The sequence below is a fragment of the Triticum urartu genome, chromosome 2, assembly GCF_003073215.2.
Source record: "Triticum urartu cultivar G1812 chromosome 2, Tu2.1, whole genome shotgun sequence".
Taxonomy (NCBI): Eukaryota; Viridiplantae; Streptophyta; class Magnoliopsida; order Poales; family Poaceae; genus Triticum; species Triticum urartu.
The window spans coordinates 523,482,025-523,508,373 of NC_053023.1; the positions used below are offsets into that span (position 1 = coordinate 523,482,025).

Below are 26,349 nucleotides of genomic sequence, written 5' to 3' on the forward strand. Positions count from 1 at the left end.
TGTCGGAGAGGTATCTCTGGGCCCTCTCGGTAATGCACATCACATAAGCCTTGCAAGCATTGCAACTAATGAGTTAGTTGCGAGATGATGTATTACGAAACGAGTAAAGAGACTTGCCGGTAACGAGATTGAACTAGGTATTGAGATACTGACGATCGAATCTCGGGCAAGTAACATACCGATGACAAAGGGAACAACGTATGTTGTTATGCGGTCTGACCGATAAAGATCTTCGTAGAATATGTGGGAGCCAATATGAGCATCCAGGTTCCGCTATTGGTTATTGACCGGAGACGTGTCTCGATCATGTCTACATTGTTCTCAAACTCGTAGGGTCCGCAAGCTTAAGGTTTCGATGACAGTTATATTATGAGTTTATGAGTTTTGATGTACCGAGGGAGTTCGGAGTCCCGGATGAGATCGGGGACATGATGAGGAGTCTCAAAATGGTCGAGACGTAAAGATCGATATATTGGACGACTATATTCGGACATCGGAAAGGTTCCGAGTGATTCGGGTATTTTCGGAGGTACCGGGGAGTTACGGGAATACAAGGAAGAAGCAATGGGCCTTAATGGGCCTTAGTGGGAAGGACCAGGAGGTGGCGCGCGCCCCTCCCAAGCCCAGTACGAATTGGACAAGGGGTTTGGGGCGCGGCCCCTCTCTCCCTTCCTTCCCCTCTTCCCACTTTACCCCTTCTCCTAGTTGGAGTAGGAAAGGAGGAAACCTACTCCAACTAGGAGTAGGAATCCTACTCCCTGGCGCGCCCCTCCTAGGGCCGGCCTCCTTCCCCTTACTCCTTTATATACGGGGGCAGGGGGGCACCTCTAGACACACAAGTTGATCCTCGTGATCGTTTTCTTAGCCGTGTTCGGTGCCCCCTTCCACCATACTCCTCGATAATATTGTAGTGGTGCTTAGGCGAAGCCCTGCGTCGGTAGAACATCAAGATCGTCACCACGCCGTCGTGCTGACGGAACTCTTCCCCGACACTTTGCTGGATCGGAGTCCGGGGATTGTCATCGAGCTGAACGTGTGCTAAAACTCGGAGGTGTCGTAGTTTCGGTGCTTGATCGTCGGGCCGTGAAGACGTACGACTACATCAACCGCGTTGTTATAACGCTTCCGCTTTCGGTCTATGAGGGTACGTAGATTACACTCTCCCCTCTTGTTGCTATGCATCACCATGATCTTGCGTGTGCGTAGGAAAATTTTGAAATTACTACGTTCCCCAACAATGGCATGTCCAACCCTTGTTCTGTCACCGGGGGAAACTCTAGGCTCGGTTTGCCGGGCCAGACAGTGGCGGCGTCTCGACGCCGTCCTCTTATTTGAGGCGCTGCCTAGGTGCTCAGGGTGCGTCCGGAGGAGCAGCTGGTTTCTTGCCTTGCACGCTTCGGCGGTGAGGCTTGGGGTGCCAAGTTGTCATGCGCGGGGTGTTGCTGGGGACATGAGCATCCAGGACGCTATGTACTCCATAATCAACACCTTTCCGACGGCGTCTTCTCCTAGTCAGACTATCTCCCGTTGTCCGCTCGCCGATCCTCTAGGCACCAAGAATGGAGAGTGCGTTGAGCTAGTTTGGTTAGGTGTTTTTGTCGTCTTTTGAGTTGTTTGGTATAGGGGGACGTGGCCTGTGTGCTCTGTGACCGTCCTCTTCGCCATTGTTGGCTCGAGTTTGGTCAAGGCGGGTTAGTTGACGGTATTGTCATAGTGAATGTGGGTGCTATCTTCTGTGGTCGCACGTTGCCGAAAAGCGTTGTACCAGCCGTTTTGGCTATTCTTCTTTAATATATAGTACGCACCCTCGTGCGTATTCGAGAAAAAAGTAGCATCAAAAGAATACAAATTGAATTATGCGACACGAGACCTCTGCATAGTTAGAATGCACACAACCAAAGACAACAAGGCGGGTTAATTGAATTATGTTGATCCATTCTTTCTAACCAGCCATGATGATGCGGCGCAATGAGCCGTCCTTGTCCCTAGCACCGAATCGTCAATGTCGCTGGTTGTCTCGAACCAGCCGAGCCGAGGTGGCCGGAGCGACGCGCCATCGCCCATCGGGATCACACGGCAGGACGAACAGATAGATGACGGGCGCATGGGTCCCATCATCAGAAAATGAAACTAAACCACAGCCCTTAATTGCAAGTCTTGTCCTCAGTCCACGGTGGCCATTCACATTCATCTCCCTCTCTCTCTCTCTCGCGCGCGCGCGCGTCGGAGGGAGAGTCCTTGGGTCTATAAATAGGAAGGAAGGCCACCTCGTCTCCCTCTCCTACCCTACCCCCCGGGCGTACTCAACCTCACGGAAGCTGCCCCGGTACGCCCCGCAACCATAAACGCGACGCCCAGAGAAGATGTGAGCGCGTTAATGCCTAGCCTCGTACGCTACGAGCATCCACATATCTACCAATCCGCACACCCGGACCTTTCCCGGCCTCGGCCGTCTCACTTCATCCCATCCACCTGCAGCTAGCAGCGGCCTGCCGCGCGCGCTGTGGATCATAAGCAAGCTTCCATGGAGCCGCCACCTTCTCCGCTGGGCGCCGGCGCCTGCGCTGTCTGCTGCATGTGCGGCGACCGCGGCCTGCCGCACGAGCTGCTCCGCTGCAAGCTCTGCCGCGTCCGCCTGCAGCACAGGTGCGTGCCGGCGTGTGTGCCTTGCGCGATCGCTCCAGCTCTCCTTCTCCTATCGATCGATCCATCTGACCTGGGCGTGTGTTTGTTATGTGTGTAGATACTGCAGCGATCTGTACCCGAGGGCCACGGCGTACAGGAGGTGCAACTGGTGCCTGAGGGAGCCCGCAGAAGCCCACGCCCAAGCGCACGCTCAAGCTCAACTGGTGGCTAGCAAGAAGGCGGAGAAACGGAAGATGGTGCAATCAACGGAGACGTCCACCTCCGACGAGGAGGCGCGGCGGCAGCACGAGGCCGGATGCGCCACTGCTACGAGGTCCAGGAGATCGGCCGCGGAGGTTGGTCAGCCGGTCAAGAAGCCCAAGGTCGACGAGAGGCCACCGCTGCCCCCGTCGCCGGGCACGGCGGCGAAGCGGAACAGCGGCGACAAGAAGCCTAAGGTCGACGAGTGGCCAGCGCTGCCCCCGTCGCCCGGCACGGCGGCGAAGGGGAACAGCGGTGACAAGAAGCCCAAGGTCGACGACAGGCAAGCGCTGCTGCCTCCGTCGCCGGGCACGGCGGCGAAGGGGAACAGTGGTGACAAGAAGCCCAAAGTCGACGAGAGGCCACCGCTGCCTCCGTCGCCGGGCACGAAGGCGAAGGGGAACAGCGGCGACAAGAAACCTAAGGTCGACGAGTGGCCGGCGCTGCCCCCGTCGCCGGGCACGGCGGCGAAGGGAAACAGCGGCGACAAGAAGCCGATGCAGGCGGGGAAGCTGGCGCGGCAGGGTAGGGTCAAGGTGAGGCGGTACAAGCTCCTGGCAGAGGTGATTAGCTGCTAGCTAGGATCACGGAATCAAAAGGGGAAGTAGCTAGCCACCTTCGACATTTGGTGTCGATGTATGTAAATACCGTTTACCCGTCGTGTACGGGTTTTCTCTCTCTTTTTTGGGAGAGAGTCGACTACCATACTAGTGCTGTACACATCTTAAGCCGTCAGTTTTATACACCAGTTGACGTGCACAGAGGGGTCGGTTTGACTTTATGCCGGGGCGGCGATGAGCTGGTGCGACTGCTTTAGTCTGCATATTGCATCCGATTGCCCCGTGAAGCATAGATTGGAGGTGGTAGTGAGCGGTGGCATGTCGGAGCGATGACATCTAGAGATGAGTCAGTGCAACAGTCATGGTCTGTGAACGGTTACCCTTCGCAACATAGATTGTAAGTGGTTAGGTTGTGCGACACCGTAACTTGAGAGTGAGTGGTGGTATGTCGGGACGGCGGCCCTGAAAGGTGAGGTCAGTCAGCCCGTCAAGAAGCCAAGGTCGACGAGAAGCCAGTGTTGCCCCTGTCGCTGGGGATGGCAGCGAGGGGGAACAACAACGACAAGAAGCTCTTGGCAGAGGTAAGAACAAAAGGAGAAGTAGCTGGCCACCATCGACATTGGTGTCACCTGTCTATACATGTTTTCCCTCCTCTTTGTTTTTGAGAGAGAGGGAGAGAGAGAGAGTCGACTAGGTGCTAGTGATGTACAAATCTAAGAGTTTCCAGTAAATTAATTCCTTTTTACCTTATATACACCATGGGTTTATGTGACAGTATTGTTAGCGAGCTTGTCGGCTTAGCGTTCCAAAGAGAGATCTGATTTTACATTGGAGCAGCGGCAGAATATCGTAATCTACGGACCATTGCCCCATGAAGCATAGGTTGTAGGTGGTAGCGAGTGGTGGTATGTCAATGGTGAACCTGGAAGGTGGTGTTGGTGGACCATGCCAATGGACGACTGAGGGGTCGGAAATCAAGGGGGTGGCCTTGAGAGTTTGACAATGTTGTGGTTGTGTGAGCGAGGTAGCGTGTACTGCTGGTCATTGGTGTATCAAGTGTCGCATTGCGCACAAATCCTCTATAGCTTGTGGAGTGCATGCGTCTTATCTTTATGAGAGCATACCTAGTTTGCTCCTTCAATAGCAGTCATGACTTCTTCTATCCCGACAGTGGTGCGAGACCTTCAATGGAGTAGGTTTCCGGTTGGTTCGTGTCTACTTGGTTGGAGCGTTTTGGTTGTGTATATTGCATCAGCGAAATGTGTGAGTTTAGCTGTCATTGGATGTTTGAGGCTTTTAGTGGGTTGGCAATGCATGTACTAGTTTTTACCCGTTTTCCTTAATTTTAACTAGATTATAATCCCTTCTTAATTACTAAAAAGGCAAATCTTTGCATTGGTACAAAAAATGTAATGGAGGCATGAAATATTATCGTATGGGTGTATTCACCGCTCATTGAGATCCCTCGCTCATGAAATTACATGTCAACTATTCAGGGCTCACTTAAACCCTATTACTTCAGAGCACTTTACCCTGATTTTGGCTCCTTTCGACGATGTAGATGATGCCACCTTCTTCATCCTCAAGCTCACCTTGAGGGTTGTTTTGATGATATAGGTGTTCACCTCTGCCTCCTCCATTATATTGTTAGTGATATTCTCATCATTAAGCCTTTGAAGCCTTATGTCCATGATCTATGATTCATCTTTCTGTGCCAAGCGATGAGGACATGAGAGGGGCATGGACGTGAGGGGGGGGGGGGGGGGGGGGGGGGGGGGGGGGGGGGGGGGGGAGGTGATGTCTGACATGCAACTTAACATAGATGGGCGCACGCTCTTCCTAGGTATGGGGTCAAACTCGGATGTTTTAGTTTTTATGCACAACATATATCCAGCTTGAACTTTAGCATCTATATTCATTCTCCAAAACTATTGAAGGGTGATACTAGTTAGACGATCAAATTTTGTGCCACACTTCAGGCGGCATTGCTACACTTTTATGAAACCGATCTTGTCACAACCGTGGCCACACACCAAACAACGGTTAACTCGGTTAAACTTATCTAATTTGCGATACGATATAGTGCGGCAAACTTAGTATACCAACTAAACACGCCCTAATATGCGAAAACTGGCGGCAGCGGAAGCGTGAGACCGGAGTGACCGATCTGAGGTTGCACTGGACTTGCAATCCGATTTGGATAATGGGGTGATGAGCTTATTCTTTTCCATGTGTACGCATGGGCAGGGCTGCTTTAATTTGCCTTGTAGCGAATCTGTCAAGAAGTTGGACATTAGCGCCCGATCAGAAGTTCAACACCAGATGTCACATCGTATCAGTCCTTGAAGTATTCCATCAAACGGGCATGGGGGAAGCCACGCAAAAGAGAGAAAAAGAAAGACGGCATGGGGGGAGGATTCGATGGATGCCGTGTTGAGGCATGAAAGCCGACGTGGTTGGCCGCGGGTTGCCATCCGTCAGGGCCGAGGTGCAGCATGACAGGATGATGCATCCATCCGCGACGGATCAAGCAGCAAGCTAGCGATCGATGCCCGTGCGACCCGGCGGAGAGGCGCACGTAGTAGTAGGCCTACGTACGTACATCTAGATACATCTCTTTTTTATTCGTTTTAATGACAAGTATTTCCGGACGGAGGAAGTAGGTTGGTGGTATTGTATTGGTATATGGTTGTCCTGGTGTCCCACGCGACAAAAGGAACGCGCTGACGCCGCAGTGCAGCGGACCCGTTCGGTTGGGCCAGATGAGGTGATCCACCGTGCGCTTCTCCGATGTTTCCCGCCTATCATTTCGATCGGGAAAATCATTCCGTTTCCGCGTCGGTCGCGAGAACAGGGCGATCGCGAGATGATCTATGATCGATCAATTTATGGAGCAGTGCGAAGGTGAGGTGTGTGCGGCTAGGTGGCGTCCGGGTCACGCCCCGATCGGTTTCGGACGCCGAGAGAATGACCTGTCGATCGGTCCTGGTCTCCGCAGGACGTGCACGTACAGGTCCGAAGGTCCCAGCAGGCTAATGCAAACAAACCTATGACGCGTCCAGTTAGAACATTGTGATCGTACGGAAGATGGGCGGCCAACTACTACCTCCGTTCTGAATTACTTGCGTAAGTATGGATATATCTAGATGTATTTTAGTTCTAGATACATCCATTTTCGCGACGAGTAATTTGAAACGGAGGGAGTACCAATTAGGTAGACGCGCGCGTTGATTCGTGAGTGGATGCATCCTAGTAGGAGTACACGACGTGAGAAGCTTTGGTTGCTTGTGGTTATATGTGTGCAAAAGTTGAGCATGCTGCGGCGGAGCTTCAACATACTCCCTACGTAAACTAATATCAGAGCGTTTACATCATTAAAATAGTGATCTAAACATTTTTATATTAGTTTACAGAGGGAGTACAAGATTTGTAGAGGGACCTAAACAAGTTTTGAATAGAAATTGAGAATGCTGATCTTGATAGAGTATAATGCCAAATTCAGCCAAGAATAGTCTAAATAGTCTGACCCTAACTAAACTCGGCCACCGTGAGCACGAGTCAGAATTGTAATTCCTGCAAAAGTCATCGAACCGTGATCCCAGCTTGACAAGATATAGCTTCCCTAAAATATGAAAAGAACTTGCGAAGATAGCAAGATGGATCATGTCGCCCAAGTTTGTACACTAGTTTGGACGAGGCCGATATGGGCCGGTTGTTGGCTAGGATGATGGATGGAGTGGGAGTGTAGGTCGCGAACAGTCGAATGGGATTTAGTTCCCCGCGAAAAATATAAGACGGGCTTTCTCAGGAAACAGAAGAAATTTATAATGGTGAAAGTGCTATAGAGATCAAATGCACCCTCCATGGACAATACAAAAAAAAGAAGTAAAACAACAACAAGATTTGATTTTTTTGGCATCAAACATTGTTGAATCTTCGACAGTCGTGGAAATTTCTGTGACGAAAAAATAATTCATAATGCCCTTGAAAAATGAAATAAAACAAGTGTTACAAAATGCTTTCAAAAGGAGTCTTTTTGGAGCATTGATGTTGATTGTTTTTTCTTCACGAAAATTTGCACGCATGTACAACATTCAGCAATTTCTATTGCCAAACAATACCAGGTTGCTTGAATTTATTTACTGTTTTCTATTTTACTATTCACAATTGTGCTGGATTAGAAACTCCATGTCTAGTATAATGGGCATAAGGCTGCAGGCAACAGAAGGGTGTGTGTGTGCGCACAGCCATTCCCGCTTGGGCCAGCCTATTATGCTAGGCTAGTTCTGGGTATTTCTGCTTTATGCTTTTATAGTTCTCCCCCCCCCCCCCCCCCCCTTTTTTTTTTGAGACAATCTCGCGAAGCTCTTTCTGTCGCTGTTAGTTCTGGTGTGGACCTACTTCATGTTCAGTCGAGGAAAAAAAAAATCTGATGTGAGCACATGCTCGTAAGTAATAACACTCATATACGTGTATGTTCTAAAAAAACCAGCTATCTTTTTTATTTGAAAAATTCATTAAATCAAAAGATTTTCATGGATGTTTTTTTTGCAAAATTAGAACCATGGATTAGATTAAAAATGCAAATTTTAAAAATGTTGACATATTTTTTAAATGTCTGAAATTGAAATAAAGCAGCCCTGGAAGCTCCAAATTTAGGGAGCTTAGTTTCAGAGTAAAAATAAAGTTAACACATTTAAAAATGTTCACAAATGTTAAAAATATTCTCGAATGTAACACTCTTATAGAAGGCTCCCCTATCAGCCCCCACAGCTCCTGATGCACATCTCCAAATCTAGGGAGCTTGGTATTTAAATAGACTTACGATGCAAAAAATAGATGGTGCAAAAGTTTAAAAAAGTGTTTATAAAAATTTAAAAATGTTTGTACCATTTTTAAAAATGGTCATGCCATTTCAAAAATGTTCGCGTGTTTGAAACTGTTCATGGAAATTTTAGGAAATGTCCATGAAATGTAAAAGTTTTGTTCGTTTAATTTCTGATGAAAAAATGTTCATGACATATAAAATGAACATCGTATATTTTAAAAAATATTCTAAATATATTTAAAAATTGTTCATTGTGTACTAAAAACTGAACTTATATTTTAAAAATATACAAACATTTAATTAGAAAATGTTCAAAGACTATTCAAAAAATCCCAAGTGTATTCAAGAAATGTTCAACTTTTTTTTACAAATAAGTGTATTAAAGAAATGTTTAACTGTTATTTAAGAAAAACTCTGGTGTAATCAAGAAATGTTCATCATGTATTTTGAAATTTACGATTGTGTGTTTAGAAATGGGAAAAGAAAGTCACATGAAAAAGAAAATGGAAAAAATAAAAAAGTATTAAACATATAACAATTAAAATAGACTAAAAATCAGACCGAACATTTCCAAAACCAGGCTCAAGGTTCCAAAAACCGCATGAAACTGGCGAGTTGTCCGCTATTGAGCAATGACCCATGTCGCATCGCCAAAGGCGAGTGCTGTGTGTGCCTGACAGTTGGCGAGACATACTAGCATTTGCGGCAACGGGATGCCTAGGAGAGCCTAGGATTCGTCTTCCCTCTTTTCTGTTGCAGGTACCGTTGCTTCCGCTGCACCAGATGTCCGATTCTCGTGTCCAATCTTGAATGCTTACGATCGGGTAGCAGCTAAGAGCATCTCTAGCCATTGGCCTTCCAGGCGGCGATTTTACGCGCCTCCTGGGACGAGTTGACGCTTAAATCGGCACGGAGGCGAGCGGGTTCCCAGCCGCTCGCCCCAGGGTCACCCCGGATGCTTTTTTTTTATTTTTAAAAAAGCTGAATTCGGCGAAGTTCGGCAAAGTTCGTCTAAAATTCGGCAAACTTGATATTCATATTAAAAATGTTCGGCGTTTTACATAAATTATTAAAAAAGACTAATCTATGGGGCGAAGAACTCGATAAGCGCGACGAAGTCGCCGACGTCGCCGCCGTCCTCGTCGGCGGCGGCGGCCTTCTCCTACTTGGTGGCGCGGCCGTCCCTGCTGGATCCCTGCCCGACGTCTCCATGGCGGACAGGCGGTGGCAGCATGTCGTCGTCGTCGTCGTCGCTGTCCTCGAGGACGACGATGCCTCCCTTGTCCATGCCACGGCGACGAGCTCCGAACCGCGCGAGGGCGGCGCACTGGCGCTCCTTCTGCGCCTGCAGCCTATCTCCGCGCGCCCATTTGAGGGCCGCCTCGTCATCGAGCGCCTTCTCCTTGACGCCGCCGGCGAGCCCGGGCTCCGTCTTCACGACAGGAAGCCCTGGCTCTGTCTTCGGCTTGACGAGTCGGGGAGGGGCCGAGGACGAGGCGCGGCCGCCGCCTTCGTTGATGACGATGCCGGTCGGGCGGGTGCGCCGGCCGAGCGGGGTCTCCGTTGCAGGCTCGGCCTTGATGCCGAACACCGCCGGAGAACCGGAGGAGTGGGACGAGGAGTGGGAGGAGGAACGGGACGAGGACGACGAGCCGGAGATGAACCTCCTTGGCATCCATTGCCCGGCGCCGCGGCGGGGCACCAGAGCGGTGGCCGGCCCTCGAGGGTATGTGAGCGGCGGGTTGTTGCCGCCCTCGAGGTACACGAGAACCTCGCGGAGCGTCCGGCCGGGGACGGACCACCACAGCCGTCGCCCCTCGCTGTTCCACCGGTCGCCCGCCACCACCGGTGCCCTGTTGATTGAGGCGAAGCGTTGCTCTTGACGGCGCTGGAAGTATGCCGCCCACGCCTCGTGGTTGTTGGCGGCGTACTGCGGGGAGGTGCGCTGCTCCTCGGTCAGCGACGACCGAACACGGTCGACCTCGCCGGCGAAGTGATCAGGACGTGCGACGACGTCCGGCAGGGGGGATGGGGACGCCTCCGGCGCCGAGCCTTCATCCTGTCGGCCCAGCGGGCATGTCTGGAGGCGTCGAAATGTTAGCCTCGAACAGTAGGTACGCCTCCCACGTCTGCAGCGAGCGGCGGCCGAAGCCGTTGGCCGCCGCTCCGTCGCCGGGGAACCGCTCGCACATTGTCGTGGATGGGCTGGTGTAAGTGCAACTATCCCTAGGTGGTTTTGGTAATTCACAACAACATATAGCTCATTGAGCTAATGCTATTCCAAAATGATTATTTCAGGAAAACTCAATGATTGGCATGGCATGGATGTGAAAGTGGAACCCTCAAAATGCTAAGGACAAAGGATTGGCTCAAGCTCAAAAGCTCAAGACTCTTCATTTTATATTTTAGTGATCCAAGATCACATTGAGTCCATAGGAAAAGCCAATACTATCAAGGAGGGATGAGGTGTTGCTTAATGAGCCTCTTGCTTCATGTGCTTAATGATATGCTCCAAAACCCTCAAGTACTTTCCCATATCCACATATGACCTAAACTCTAAGCCAAACTCGGTCCTACCGATTTTTCCTATCCGGCGCCACCGAGTTTCAATTGTCATTAGCCACTGCCAAACCCTAGCAATTCGGTCCTACCGATAAGGATCTTGGTCCCACCGAGATGGGGTTGCAAACTCTCTGTTTCCCTTTCGTAACTTTTCGGTCCCACCGAAAGAGCGAATCGGTCCCACCGAGATTGCAATGCAAACTCAGTGTTTCTCCTTTGTAACTTTTCGGTCTCACCGAGTTCCACTCGGTCCCACCGAAAGAGCAAATCGGTCCCACCGAGTTTGCCTGACCAACTCTCTGGTTAGCTAGTTACCAAACTCGGTCTCACCGAGTTTGTGTAATCGGTCTCATCGAGATTACGTTATGCCCAAACCCTAACCGAATCGGTCCTACCGAGTTGCATGTCAATCCCACCGAAATTCCTAACGGTCACTAGGTTTACTACTTCGGTCAGACCGAGTTTATTTATTCGGTCCCACCGAGATTGGAAAACTGTGTAACGGTTGGATTTTGTGTGGAGGCTATATATACCCCTCCACCTCCTCTTCATTCGTGGAGAGAGCCATCAGAACACATACACAATTCCAACTCATATGTTCTGAGAGGGAACCACCTACTCATGTGTTGAGACCAAGATATTCCATTCCTACCATATGAATCTTGATCTCTAGCCTTCCCCAAGTTGCTTTCCACTCAAATCTTCTTTCCACAAAATCCAAATCCTATGAGAGAGAGTTGAATGTTGGGGAGACTATCATTTGAAGCACAAGAGCAAGGAATTCATTACCTACACACCATTTGTTACTTCTTGGAGAGTGGTGTCTCCTAGATTGGCTAGGTGTCACTTGGGAGCCTCTAACAAGATTGTGGAGTTGCACCAAGGAGTTTGTAAGGGCAAGGAGATCGCCTACTTCGTGAAGATCTACCGCTAGTGAGGCAAGTCCTTCGTGGGCGATGGCCATGGTGGGATAGACAAGGTTGCTTCTTCGTGGACCCTTTGTGGGTGGTTGCTTCTTCGTGGACCCTTCGTGGGTGGAGCCCTCCGTGGACTCGCGTAACCGTTGCCCTTGGGTGGAGCCCTGTGTGGACTCGCGCAACCGTTACCCTTCGTGGGTTGAAGTCTCCATCAACGTGGATGTAGGATAGCACCACCTATCCGAACCACGGGAAAAACATCCGTGTCTCCAATAGCGTTTGAATTCTCCAAACCCTTCCCTTTATATTCTTGCAAGTTGCATGCTTTACTTTCCGCTGCCAATATACTCTTTGCATGCTTGCTTGAATTATGTGATGATTGCTTGACTTGTCCTAAAATAGCTAAAATCTGCCAAGAACTAAAATTGGGAAAAGGTTAAGTTTTTATTTGGTCAAGTAGTCTAATCACCCCCCTCTAGACATACTTTCGATCCTACAGCTGGGAGAGAGGAGAGGTTCGTCGGCAGCGGAGAGAGAGACAGAAAGGTTCGGCGGCGCTAGAGAGAGACAGGGAGCACAACGTCTGTGGCCAACGACGAGGGTGGGGCGACGTTTTTTATAGCCGCCGGGGAGGCGTGTGTACGCGGGGCGGGGAGTGAGGCGGCGCCGCGCCGCCCGTGAAGAGCCGCCCCGTGAGGAATCAATGGAAGGCTAACCGGCGGCAGCCTTGGCATTGATTCCCCGCAGGAAACCGAGGCGTTCGCGGAACGACGAGGCGAGTGTCGCTGACTCAGCGGGCCCGCGGCTTTTTCGCGTCAAAAACCGCGCCCCCAGTGCGCCGGGTTCGGCCTGGATCCGCCGGCGCCAATTTCAGCCCGAGCCGGCGAAAATTGGGCTTCTGGGGACGCGACTGGGCCAATTTTTATGCGCCGGCGCAAAAAAATCGTTTGAAGAAAGCGTCTTGGGGGCTCGACTGAAGATGCTCTGAGGATCATTTTTGGAGGGTTGGCAGCATTGAAGCGCACGAGGGATGGATTTACCTGCAGCTACAGATGGTTAGATGGGTGATGCGAGTCAACCTGTGATTGAGTTGGTTAGGTGGATAGTGGTATCCCAATCCATTAGGGTTCAAATCCTGGTGCTCGCATTATTTCTGCATTTATTTCAGGATTTTCGGCGATGCGTTTTCAGTGGGAGTAGACGTTCCCGTCGACGACGAGGCGCCTACGGTGACTTCGTAAATCTCAAGATGATATGCCGGCTCAGTCTCTCGGAGGTGCTCATAGGGGTAGGGTGTGCGTGTGCGTGTGTGCGTTCATAGGGGTGAGTGTATGCGCGTGTATATGAGCGCTTGTGTCTGTACTGATGCTAAAAAAAGATGGTTAGATGGATGATGGTCACTGCTGTCAAAAAAAAAAGATGGGTGATGGTCGCGTACACATCAGTACAGGCAGGGAGTAAATTATGTAGTGTCAGAGACAAACATCACATTCCAACCGGCAACGGCCATCCACCAAATTAACCAAACACAACTACACTGAAGCGCAGGCAGGGAGGGCCACATAACGAGTCGAGCAATTCAAGCTAACTTACCTGCGCGACGTCGACTTGCATTAACAAAACTATAGGAAAACAAATACCACGCCTGCTCTGAATTACAAGATGTTTTGGATACTTCAGTATGGGCTATATAAAAACTAAAATGAGTAAACAAACACATTAAAATAAAGAAAGTTTTCTTTATTCATTGCTTTGATTCATCCTTGTTATTTCTGTTTCAATGGAATTTTTGTTTATATGTTTCCCCCTGTGCAGATGGGTTTTACAATATACTCCCTTTGTCCGGAATTACTTGTCACAAAAATGGTTAGAAATGAATGTATCTAGAACTAAATTATGTCTAGATACATTCATTTATTCGACAAATATTTCCGAACGGAGGGAGGGAGTAACTCTAAATCATATTAGAGCACCTACCTAGGATAACTCAATGAATTACAATCACGCTGAAGAGTATCAGCAGGAAAAGGAGAAACGTATCCTTGGCGCAGTGTCCCGTCGGTGGAGGTGCCTGTCTTGCTGAGGACATCGCGGCCAACACCGAGGATCATATGGTGTTTTAGTCCTGCGAATTTATGTCTTCTAATCCAGCGGATTGTCGTCCGGTACAATGAAGAAGCGTCGGTACAGCATCTTGGTTGTGTGACCTCACCACAATGCATCAAACGATGTAACATTCTTCTATACTGAGATGGGAGGTTCATGGAGTGCCAAGTAATGGTGCCCTTTAGTTTGAAAAATGTAAAAAACATATTTATAAGTTAAAAAAATGGAGATAAATTCTGTGAAGACTTGTATCTGTTCACTACGGATCCAAGATTTTTTTTAGAAAAAATGTATTTTTTAAGCTGTACAAAAAAACAAATTCCAGCCCAAAAACAGAAAAGGGGTCAATTTGAAATTACACATTTGTCTTTTCTTTGTATGCCACATGTGAAAGTAAAATTTATTAAATTTGGCACATACATAATATACGTGTGTGTGTTTACAAAAAAAATATCATTTTTTGGCGTTGTAGAAAATGTTTTTTTAAACGGGCACCATGGTGCCCGTGCACAACTAGCAATTTTCACAGGTTCGTGTGGCTATTTTCAAAACGTTAAGTATGGTCCACATTGTGTTAGTTTTTTGGCCACAAGTATGGAGAAAAATTGATATGCAACACAAAATGTTAAGCTATTATGTTGTTCTAAAGTGAGCGATGACGATTTCGGACTAACTAGATGTAACCTTTTGTTTTATGTGAAATATTCTGTTTTTGGTTAGGCCAATATACTGAATTTGATGTACTTCATATGAGTAGTCAATCAAACTAGACACTTGAAAGAGAAAAAAGGATCACGTGGGTGATTGAGAGAATATTGTTTCTCCACCGCATTGTAGGATTACATCATGACCTACCATTCCATGTATTGTTTTGAATTTCATGAAGAAAGAACGAAGCAACTTCTAAATAGAAAGCACAAGATATGTTCTTGTTTTTCTAGTGGACATGATACGTTTTGTTGCCAATCTTCTACACAAATACACCGATGAACATGGGTTCATACACACCCTAATGAATTGTTAAATCTATAAAAAAAATGTATGCAATTTTTGTTTTAACATACATAGTCCTAGAGGCTTACTCACGCTTGGTCATGTCGTCCTTCAACTTTAGAATTAATTCTATTTTCTTTTCAAGGGTTATTATAGCAATTCACATTCCGTGCATAGCGTGGAGGCTATGGAGCAAACTCGAATCTTAGCGGGCACTATTAGGCCAGCTTCGGGTTTTTCTTCTCTTTTATCTCTACCTTTTTTCATGTTTTATTTTCCTTATTGCTTTTATATTTGTGTCCTTTAAAAAATATTCACCAATATTTTTCTAAATGGGGAATATATTTCAATTCTTGCACATTTTTTCAAAATCATAAATATTTCATCAAAATTGTGAATATTTTCAAGTTACAAACATTTTAAACATTTGATTTAAAAAACCACAAACATTTTAAAAATTATGATCAATTATAAAACGGTGAGTATTTTTTGGAATTCATGAATTTTTTTATTTTTGTGTTTTTTTAAATTTAAGAACATTTTTAAAATTCACAAATAATTTTAAAATTCACAAATAATTCCGTTTCAAGCTTTTTTAATTCTCGAGGTTAAGTTTCTGGAATCACGCGGAATCCATGGGTTTCTCTTGCCCTCCTGTCCACGTGCGGCACAAACCACTCGCCGGCCCGTGGGCCCCGCACGCCCAGAGACGTCAGCGTCGACGTACCCACGCAGACACTCGCCTCACGGCTCACGGCTCACCCGCGTCGTGCAGACGTGCGGCGCGCGAGCGCCACTCGCTCCGCCAACCACACCCCACGACACCGCAAAGCGCAGCGGGCTCCACCCCCCTCCAGGCTCCAGCGTCCACGCGGTCCACGCTCCCACCCAACAGAATAAAAACCGTCGGGCACGCGACGGACGGCCACCAGCGCCCCTTCCCCGAGCGCCGGCCTCCAACAAAAAAAAAACACACCAGCCGACGCGTGCACGCAGACGGTCCAGACGCCAGACGCCAGGCTCCAGGCAGACGCGGATGGGCAGCCTCGCCGGCGGGGTCGGGGCCAGGCGGCCGCGGTTCCTGTGCCTGCACGGCTTCCGGACCAGCGGCGAGATCATGCGGAAGCAGGTGGTGGGGAAGTGGCCCGCCGAGGTCACGGCGCGCCTCGACCTCGTCTTCGCCGACGCGCCCTTCCCGGCCGAGGGCAAGTCCGACGTCCACGGCATCTTCGAGCCGCCCTACTACGAGTGGTTCCAGTTCGACAAGGTCCGCCCGCCTCCCTCCACCTTCCCTTCCTCCCATGTCCCCATTGCCTCATCGATCTGTTCTTCCCAATCTCTCTCGTGCGTCCAAGTTCGGCCCCAGAATGTCGGCCCTGCGGATCTGAGTTTATTTTTTACCCCCGTTATATTCATGGAGCTTTTTTGCGCTTTGAAAACAGGGATTCACGGAGTACAGGAATTTCGACAAATGCCTGGCTTACATCGAGGAGCTCATGATCAAAGAAGGGCCCTTTGATGGACTAATGGGTTTCTCCCAGGTAACAAGACTGGGATCACCTCTTCCCTAAACATATTTGTTGTCACTAAATTGTCAATTAACGAGTGCAAATTGTCATGGTAATACCAGGGCTCGATTCTATCTGGCGCACTTCCGGGGCTCCAAGAACAAGTAAGCTGATGGATTATGATAGCCTTACCACATCAACTCCAGTTCGACTGTTCCACTAGTAGTTCTTCCTAAGATAGAGTATGCTGAATTGCTGCTGGAGCTGCAACTTTATTTAGCTCACCGTTCTGTGTTTTGGTGGCAGGGATTGGCCTTGACTAGAGTTCCTAAGATCAAGTACCTCATAATCATAGGCGGCGCCAAGTTCCGCTCACCCGCAATAGCCGATAAGGCCTACGCCAACATGATCAAAATCCCCTCGCTTCACTTCCTCGGTAGTACTTCCATATGTTCTTCACAGACCTGTTCTTTACAGTTGCCATGCTGGTTGGTTGTTGGCTAGCGTATCTTCCCAGCTGCTTCCTTGGCGGTGTGTGCGGATGGCTGTCTCCTTATCATATTTATTTTCCAGCCGGCATGTATACCTCATGTGCAGTTATGTTCCAGTGTTTATTATGTGATTAGGATATGTACTTAAAGTACTCACACCAACTGTGTGATTCTTTTGTATCATGCTTACAATTTTTTTTCCAAAGGCTTTATGCATCCTAACGACAGTACTCATGAAAAAACCTCCAAGAGCTCGATATATTCTAATGATGGTGCACAGCATATTTTTAGGGGATAATTTACAGAGGAAGGATATACCATAGGATCATCCATGACATAGTTTACACTCTGAACAATCTATATTGTGTGTGTGTGAGATCAAGCTTTAACATATTATCTGATGACACCATTTTTGGGGGTATTTTAGTCGATAGTCAAATTCTCATGTCATTCCATGTTGAGTGTTTATTTTGTAAGATTTTAAGCCTTCTTAGGTCAACTGAGTAGCGAGCAAGTAACACGGGACCATTAACACACCGGTTTATTTCATGTGCAGGCGACAATGACTTCCTTAAACCCCATGGTGAACAGCTCATAGAGTCATTTGTGGATCCATTCATTATACGTCACCCAAAGGGCCACACGGTCCCAAGGCTCGTTGGTAAGCTCTCATATTTCCATTTGCCAAAGCTCCTCTGAACGGCGTAAATTTAGGCAGTGAATATCGATCCAGTTGTAGTGCTAGTTTTGATATTAAAAGAGTTCAGAAGAGATCAGTAGGTAAACTGTGAACATCAGATATTTGTGATTGGAGGCCACGGGATCACAAACTATAGCTGGAAAATAAACTGCAGTATTGCTCTTTCCATCTAACTCAGAGTTTGATATGTGAACCTGCTGAACATATTTCTGGATGGAAGAAATTTAAATAGCTCGTAGGGTTTAAGCGACCTGTCAGTTTCTTGGTTCACCGTTCTGCATCGATATGAACGCCCTATAAACTTTCTGATGTAAAATCACGCTTGTTGTTTTATGCAGATGAGACGAGTTTGGAAGTCATGTCCCGTTTCCTTGACAAGATGGAAAAGGAGATATCTGAACTTCCATCCGTCAAGGCTGAGGCCGAGGCTGAAGCAGCCGCTGATGTTGACGAAAAAGAAGTGTGCATCTGATACCACCTCAAGGATTAGTGCCTGAATACACATCAAATCCGTATATAGGCAAATCACACGGCTGTGACCTCCTTAGTTTTGTGTTGTTGCAAGTGTGATTATTTATTACTCCCTCCGTTCCTAAATATTTGTTTTTCTGGAGATTTCAACAAGTGACTACATACGGAGCAAAATGAGTGAATCTACACTCTAAAATATGTTTATATACATCCGTATGTGATAGCCATTTAAAATATCTAGAAAGACAAATATTTAAAAACGGAGGGAGTACTCAATAATGATAGCTATCGTCTAGCTTTTTGCCACTACTCTTTCACGTCCTATGGACCTAGTATATTTTCTCGTGTTGATACTGTATCTCTACAGTACTCTATTAACAAATAGGGCACTGCTACGCTGATATTTACATATTATCCGCCGCCCCGATGATCGTTGGATGGCCGAGCTGATAGCTGTCTGATGTAGTGTCCGCGCCCTGCATGTCCACTCGTTACTTCCCGCAACTAACACTCTGTTACAGAAACAAGACTACATGTCCATTCATTACTTTCTGCAACGAACGCTCTATTACAGAAACAAGACCATATGCCCACTGGTTACTCCCCGCAACAAATGCTCTGTTGCAGAAATAAGAGAAATAGCAGGGAGCACCACCATCGCCACATCGGCCAGAAAATGGGAGAAGGGACCTCTGAACCATACCTGCTTGAGTCGTCGCCAGCCACCGTCGATCCCGAGCCAGTCGTCGACGCCACCGTGTTGGATAAGCCCCGGTCGCCCAACGCCTTGCGCCGCCGTGTCTGCCGCCCTCCCAAATCTAGCCGCTCACACTCCCAGCCACGCGAGCCCACACTTCTATGGGATGAAACCCTCCTTCTGTTATCCAGTTGCAGGAAGGGTTGTCCTGAAACAAGAGGTGAGTTGCAGGAAACGAACACGCCTCGAGCAAGACGCGGGAGTGCTCTCGACCGTCTGATAAAGCATAGATCGGATGGCCACGGAGACGGCGGACGGGTGCGCGCAATCAGCCGGTAGAAGGTAAGTTTTTCCCTAACAAATAACATGAGGAGAGAAAAAAATAGAAGTACATGATCCGTGTAAATACATGTCGAATAAGCTAAGCTAAGGAAGAAAGAACACTCTGTACAATTTACAAAAACTGTACAGAAATAAAGAACAGACGGCCCCGGCCAACACTCACCAAAGCCATCTCATCTTATGTGCTTTCCAAGCCAATCAAAAAAATTGAAGCATGCAATCACCCGATTGGCAAACCATACAGAAGCAATAGCGCGGCGCAAGCTACACCATATACGTACAAACCAGAGGAGCGCAGCAGCGATCCAAACTCGGGAGAGATGGCCGCGGCAGCTCACCTCCGTGGTCACATCGTCTTCAATTCGGCGAGCAACGCCCGGCGTCACACGCAGGCCCCCGCCCCGTCGCTCTCGCGCGGTCGCCTCCCAACGGCTCGAAAGCCGCCCGTGGCTCGCTGCCAGCGCCACGGCGTAGGGGCCTTGGAACTAGACGACGGAGCGGCGAGGCGGCCGGCGCCGCGGTTCCTGTGCCTGCACGGGTTCCGCACCAGCGGGGAGATCATGCGGAGGCAGGTGGCGGACAGGTGGCCCGCCGGCGTCACGTCCCGCCTGGACCTCGCCTTTCCCGACGCGCCCTTCCCCGCCGAGGGCGACTCCCCGGTGCGCGGCGTCTTCGACCCGCCCTACTACGAGTGGTGCCGCTTCGCCGGCGAGGTCAGTCCGGCGGGCCTCCGTCAGAGTCAGACTAGGTAGCGCGTGGTTGACTTTTCAGCTAGACTGACAGACAGGATCACTTCACACCCGGGATCGATCGATCGATCTCGGGACAGGATTTTTTGAAGTACAAGAACTTCGGCGAGTGCTTGGCCGGCATCGAGGAGCTGATGGTGAGACAAGGGCCGTTCGACGGACTGTTCGGCTTCTCTCAGGTGGTAAACTACTTCAAATCATCAATCATCATATTCATACTACACCGATGAACTGATGAGTAATACTGTGATGTGATCATCATATTCAGGGCGCCCTCCTGTCGGCCGCGCTTGTTGGGCTCCAGCAACAAGTGAGTTGTTAATCGTCCTCCTCGTCTCCTGCAGTTCATGCTACTTGCTGGATCCACTGCTATCTGTCAATGCGTAGTTGCGGCTTAATCGACCTGAACATTCTGTTCTTGTGTTCTTCTATGGCAGGGGCTGGCCTTGAACAGGGTTCCTAGGGTGAAGTACGTTATGATCATATCCGGTGCGAAGATCCAGTCCCCGGCATTGGCCGCCAAGGCGTACGCCAACAAGATCAACTGCGCTTCGCTTCATTTCATTGGTAACTGCCATGTTATTATCATCTTAGCAATTGTCAGCAGAAGTGAACAACTGCAAATCTGCAATATATGGCTGAAGTTGCAGTTATTTGCGGGCAGGCGACGGTGACTTCGTGAAAGCCCACGGCGAGGAGCTGGCGGACTCGTTCGTGGATCCGCTTGTCATACGCCACCCGGCCGGGCACACGGTCCCCAGACTCGGTAAGCGCGCCTGGCCCGTAGATTTGGAAGAGAGCATTTGGGTTCATGGCCGAACGGGACCGGAACGTTCAGAAAGAGCAAGGGAAGGTTATTGACTGAGTTTTGCTGGTTTACATTTTGTTTTCTGTGTGCTCGACATTTGCAGACGAGAAGGGCCTCCAGGCGATGCTCAGCTACCTTGACAAGATCGAAAGGGATCTGGCGAGAGATTAATCAATTGTGCTGACCGCCACTCTGTTTCATGAGTTTATGGCATAGCAGACTAGTAGTAGTAACATCTACTCCCTCTGTTTCTAAATATTACTAATCCTTTAGAGATTTTTATATGAACTACATATGGATGTATATAGAGGTATTTTAGATGTAAATTCATCCATTTCGCTCCAATGTAGTTCATATTAGAATCGCTAATAAGACCTATATTTAGGAGCGGAGGAAGTAACATGGATGACTGACATTTGAAGACCACGATAACCGTTTAACACAAGGCTGCAGAAATGTATTAGGTTGTTACCATTTCCATTCCTATGAATAAGAAGCGGTCGCATTTTGAGATTTAACTAAATAGTGGAGATCGTGAAAGCCATTTCATTTGGCAGGGGACAGTTCTGAAGATCAAGAAGGTGTTGGGATAGGCGTATGCAAGGGGGCTAGGAGGATCTGCTTGAGCTCTATTCTTTTGCGTGCTCTGGGTGTGTGAGCTCAAATATGAACTTCCGGTTTTTGCTTAGGCCTAGCAGAGCTGTGTTTCAAGCTTCCTGCGTGTAGTTGTTGTCTGTCTGCCTCATATGTTCCCAGGCTTTCTTTTTCTTTTTGCCATTTCCACTCTTTAGTTTCATGTAATAGATGAAAATCGATGAGGAGGCTCATTGTTTCAAAAGAAATTTGGCGCAAGACAATGTTCTTATCTATAATTGTGTAACTCAAAACGTCGATATTTGTTTAACTCAAAACGTCGATATTTGTTTAACTCAAAACCGGATAATACAATGCTCTAGTCTTGAGATGTGCGTGTGTATAGTGGCGTGCATGTGTGCGTGTGCTTGGTGATTCTAAAAAGTTATGAACAATATGAATTACCTCCTTAGATTGAATCACTATTCAAACAATCAAGCAGTTTTTTTAATTTTATAACATTTTCTTGAGCATTCTTTTGGGGCATTAAATCAATCCCCGCCGCCATTGACTACCCAATTTTGACCGTCCATCACCGTCGGCATCGAGCTTCATCGTGCATTGCCTTCAATTGTCTGTCGTCTGCAGTTGGCCGTCGCCAACGGTCGTCACTTGCCACCGCCCACCATTGTTCATTTTGTTTTTTAATGTAAAAAGGGAAGAGACAGAGAGGATTTGGGAGCTACGGTTGGAATGCCATGTGAAAATGAGGGCCTCAAAATAGACAATAAGAACCCCAAATGGTGTTCAGTGAAGAATATGAGGTTATGTTCTTTTAGACAATTTTTCTTGTTTTTCTTTTTTGAACTGGGGTTATGGTTGAAGTTGCTCTAAAACGCACGTTGTCTGGGCCGGCTGGCAGCAGATTGCAGAAAGGGCACGTTTCCGGCCCAACAATAGCGGCGACTGTGCAACCAAAGCTCAGCACTTGTAACTGTACACACCTCTCTCTCAACGCCTTTTCCCTCTAGTTAGGGTTTCGCCTCCTCTCGCCGCCTCTAGCGACGTTGAGACTTTTACCTCCCTTCTCTCCGGCAGAGGCGGGATCTGATCTCGGGTCACCATGGGGGTAGCTCTGTCCGCCTCCCAGGCCTGGATCGATCTTCTACCTCGGGAGGGTTAGGGTTTTACTCCGTGGAAGATCGGTTTTTCGCGATGGCAACCCATGGAAGTACTTCAGCATTTGATCGTAAAGGAAAAGGTAACCTGGAGGAGATGATGCAGGAATTGGCCCTCAAAGAAGACTGATGTCTACTACACAACCTTCTTCTTGTAGACGTTGTTGGGCGTCCAAGTGCAGAGGTTTGTAGGATAGTAGCAAATTTCCCTCAAGTGGATGACCTAAAGTTTATCAATCCGTGGGAGGCGTAGGATGAAGATGGTCTCTCTCAAACAACCCTGCAACCAAATAATAAAGAGTCTCTTGTGTCCCCAACACACCCAATACAATGATAAATTATATAGATGCACTAGTTCGGCGAAGAGATGGTGATGCAAGTGCAATATGGATGGTAGATATGGGTATTTGTAATCTGAAAATATAAAAACAGCAAGGTAATAAGCGATAAAAGTGAGCGTAAACTATTGCAATGCGTTGAAATAAGGCCTAGGGTTCATACTTTCACTAGTGCAAGTTCTCTCAACAATAATAACATAATTGGATCATATAACTATCCCTCAACATGCAACAAAGAGTCACTCCAAAGTCACTAATAGCGGAGAACAAACGAAGAGATTATTGTAGGGTACGAAACCACCTCAAAGTTATCCTTTCTGATCGATCTATTCAAGAGTCCGTAATAAAATAACACGAAGCTATTCTTTCCGTTCAATCTATCATAGAGTTCGTACTAGAATAACACCTTAAGACACAAATCAACCAAAACCCTAATGTCACCTAGATACTCCAATGTCACCTCAAGTATCAGTGGGTATGATTATACGATATGCATCACACAATCTCAGTTTCATCTATTCAACCAACACAAAGAACTTCAAAAAGTGTCCCAAAGTTTCTACCGGAGAGTCAAGACGAAAACGTGTGCCAACCCCTATGCATAAGTTCACGAGGTCACGGAACTCGCAAGTTGATCACCAAAACATACATCAAGTGGATCACGTGATATCCCATTGTCACCACAGATAAGCACATGCAAGACACACATCAAGTGTTCTCAAATCCTTAAAGACTCAATCCGATAAGATAACTTCAAATGGAAAACTCAATTCATCACAAGATAGTAGAGGGGGAGAAACATCATAAGATCCAAATATAATAGCAAAGCTCGCGATACATCAAGATCATGCCGACTCAAGAACACGAGAGAGAGAGAGAGATCAAACACATAGCTACTGGTACATACCCTCAGGCCCGAGGGTGGACTACTCCCTCCTCGTCATGGAAAGCGCCGGGATGATGAAGATGGCCACCGGAGAGGGACCCCCCCTCCGGCAGGGTGCCGGAACAGGTCTAGATTGGTTTTCGGTGGCTACGGAGGCTTCTGGCGGCGGAACTTCCGATCTAGGTTTCTTTCTGGAAGTTTCTGTATATATAAGAGGTTTTGGCGTCGAGAACAAGTCAGGGGGGTCTCCGGGCTGTCCACGAGGCAGGGAGGTGCGCCCAGGGGGTGGGCGCGCCCCCACCCTCGTGGGCAGCCCGAGACTCCTCGGGCCCAACTCTTTTACTCCATGGCCTTCTTCTGGTCCAAAAATAAGCTCCATCAAGTTTCAGGTCAATTGGACTCTGTTTGGTTTTCCTTTTCTATGATACTCAAATACAAGGAAAAACAGAAACTCGCACTGGGCTCTAGGTTAATAGGTTAGTCCCAAAAATCATATAAAATGGCATATAAATGCATATAAAACATCCTAGATGGATAATATAATAGCATGGAACAATAAAAAAATTATAGATATGTTGGAGACGTATCAAGCATCCCCAAGCTTAATTCATACTCGTCCTCGAGTAGGTAAATGATAAAACAGAATTTTTGATGTGGGATGCTACCTAACATAATTATCAGTGTAATTTTCTTTATTGTGGCAAGAATATTCAGATCCATAAGATTTAAGACAAAAGTTTAATATTGACATAAAAATAATAATACTTCAAGCATACTAACCAAGCAATTATGTCTTATCAAAATAGCATAGCCAAAGAAAGCTTATCCCTACAAAATCATATAGTTTGGTCATGCTTCATTTTCGTCACACAAAATACTCCCATCATGCACAACCCCGATGACAAGCCGAGCAATTGGTTCATACTTTTTAACGCGCTTCAGCCTTTTCAACCCTTACGCAATACATGAGTGCAAGCCATGGACATAGCACTATGGGTGGAATAGAGTATGATGATAGGGGTTATGTGAGAAGACAAAAAAGAAGAAAGTCTCACATTGATGTGGCTAATCAACGGGCTATGGAGATGCCCATCAATTGATGTCAATGCGAGGAGTAGGGATTGCCATGCAACGGATGCACTAGAGCTATAAATATATGAAAGCTTATCAAAAGAAACTAAGTGGGTGTGCATCCAACTTGCTTGCTCACGAAGACCTTGGGCATTTTGAGGAAGCCCATCACTGGAATATACAAGCCAAGTTCTATAATGAAAAATTCCCACTAGTATATGAAAGTGACAACATAAGAGACTCTCTATCATGAAGATCATGGTGCTACTTTGAAGCACAAATGTGGAAAAGGATAGTAACATTGTCTATTCTCTCTTTTTCTCTCATTTTTTATTTAGGCCTTCTCTCTTTTTTCTTTTTTTCTTTCGGCCTCTTTTTCTTTTTTTTTCGTTCGGAGTCTCATCCCGACTTGTGGGGGAATCATAGTCTCCATCATCCTTTCCTCACATGGGACAATGCTCTAATAATGATGATCATCACACTTTTATTTACTTACAACTCGATACTTAGAACAAAATATGACCCTATGTGAATGCCTCCGGCGGTGTACCAGGATATGCAATGAATCAAGAGTGACATGTATGACAAATTAGCATGGTGGCTTTGCCACAAATACGATGTCAACTACATGACCATGCAAGGCAATATGACAATGATGATGCGTGTCATAATAAACGGAACGGTGGAAAGTTGCATGGCAATATATCTCGGAATGGCTATGGAAATGCCATAATAGGTAGGTATGGTGGCTGTTTTGAGGAAGATATAAGGAGGTTTATGTGTGATAGAGTGTATCGTATCACGGGGTTTGGATGCATCGGTGAAGTTTGCACCAACTCTCAAGGCGAGAGAGGGCAATGCACGGTACAGAAGAGGGTAGCAATGATGGAAGGGTGAGAGTGCGCAATATCCATGGACTCACATTAGTCATAAAGAACTCATATACTTATTGCAAAAGTTTATTAACCCTCGAAGCAAAATACTACTACGCATGCCCCTAGGGGGATAGATTGGTAGGAAAAGACCATCGCTCGTCCCCGACCTCCACTCATAAGGAAATCATTCGAAGAACACCCCATGCTTCAAATTTGTCACACAACGTTTACCATACGTGCATGCTACGGGACTTGCCAACCTCAACATATGTATTTCTCAATTTCACAATTACTCAACTAGCACAACTCTAATATTACCACCTTTATATCTCAAAAAATTATCAAGTATGCAACTTTTCATAGTATTCAATTCACTTTATATGAAAGTTTTTATTATATCCCTCTTGGATGCCCACCATATCAGGACTAAATTCATAACCAAAGAAAATTACCATGTTGTTTAGGACTCTCAAAATGATATAAGTGAAGCATGAGAGTTCATCTATTTCTTCAAAATAAAACTACCATCGTTCTCTAAAAAGATATAAGTGAAGCACTAGAGCAAATGACAAACTACTCGAAAAGATATAAGTGAAGATCAATGAGTAGTCGAATAATTATGCAACTATGTGAAGACTCTCTAACATTTAATAATTTCAGATCTTGGTATTTTATTCAAACAGCAAGCAAAACAAAAGAAAATAAAATGACGCTCCAAGCAAAACACATATCATGTGGTGAATAAAAATATAGCTCCAAGTAAAGTTACCGATGAACGAAGACGAAAGAGGGGATGCTTTCTAGGGCATC

At 47.2% G+C, this 26,349-nt stretch overlaps 3 protein-coding genes across 16 annotated transcripts; all 3 read left to right on the top strand.

The window, feature by feature from the left end:
- Positions 1-2,267: 2,267 nt before the first annotated feature.
- LOC125538444 (P30 adhesin-like) lies at positions 2,268-3,645 on the top strand. Its single transcript, XM_048701699.1, has 2 exons — positions 2,268-2,646; positions 2,744-3,645. Exons 1-2 carry the CDS (start codon positions 2,525-2,527, stop codon positions 3,462-3,464), a joined length of 843 nt encoding a protein of 280 aa, XP_048557656.1. The 5' UTR covers positions 2,268-2,524; the 3' UTR covers positions 3,465-3,645.
- A 12,123-nt stretch (positions 3,646-15,768) lies between these two features.
- On the top strand, positions 15,769-18,184 carry LOC125538448 (esterase AGAP003155-like). Its single transcript, XM_048701715.1, has 6 exons — positions 15,769-16,119; positions 16,295-16,393; positions 16,483-16,524; positions 16,667-16,796; positions 17,408-17,512; positions 17,890-18,184. Exons 1-6 carry the CDS (start codon positions 15,889-15,891, stop codon positions 18,021-18,023), a joined length of 741 nt encoding a protein of 246 aa, XP_048557672.1. The 5' UTR covers positions 15,769-15,888; the 3' UTR covers positions 18,024-18,184.
- A 336-nt stretch (positions 18,185-18,520) lies between these two features.
- LOC125538447 (esterase C25G4.2-like) lies at positions 18,521-21,580 on the top strand. 14 transcript variants are annotated; one of them, XM_048701713.1, is made up of 8 exons: positions 18,521-19,774; positions 19,849-19,989; positions 20,079-20,120; positions 20,248-20,377; positions 20,455-20,576; positions 20,722-20,847; positions 21,004-21,082; positions 21,176-21,580. In XM_048701713.1, the coding sequence occupies exons 1-5, from the start codon at positions 19,382-19,384 to the stop codon at positions 20,490-20,492; spliced, it is 744 nt and encodes a 247-aa protein (XP_048557670.1). In that variant the 5' UTR covers positions 18,521-19,381; the 3' UTR covers positions 20,493-20,576; positions 20,722-20,847; positions 21,004-21,082; positions 21,176-21,580. The 14 variants fall into 14 exon arrangements, with proteins under 14 accessions (XP_048557670.1, XP_048557664.1, XP_048557665.1 ...); XM_048701707.1 differs by having other exon boundaries at positions 20,475-20,576; positions 20,722-20,928; XM_048701708.1 differs by having other exon boundaries at positions 20,475-20,576.
- Positions 21,581-26,349: the final 4,769 nt, after the last annotated feature.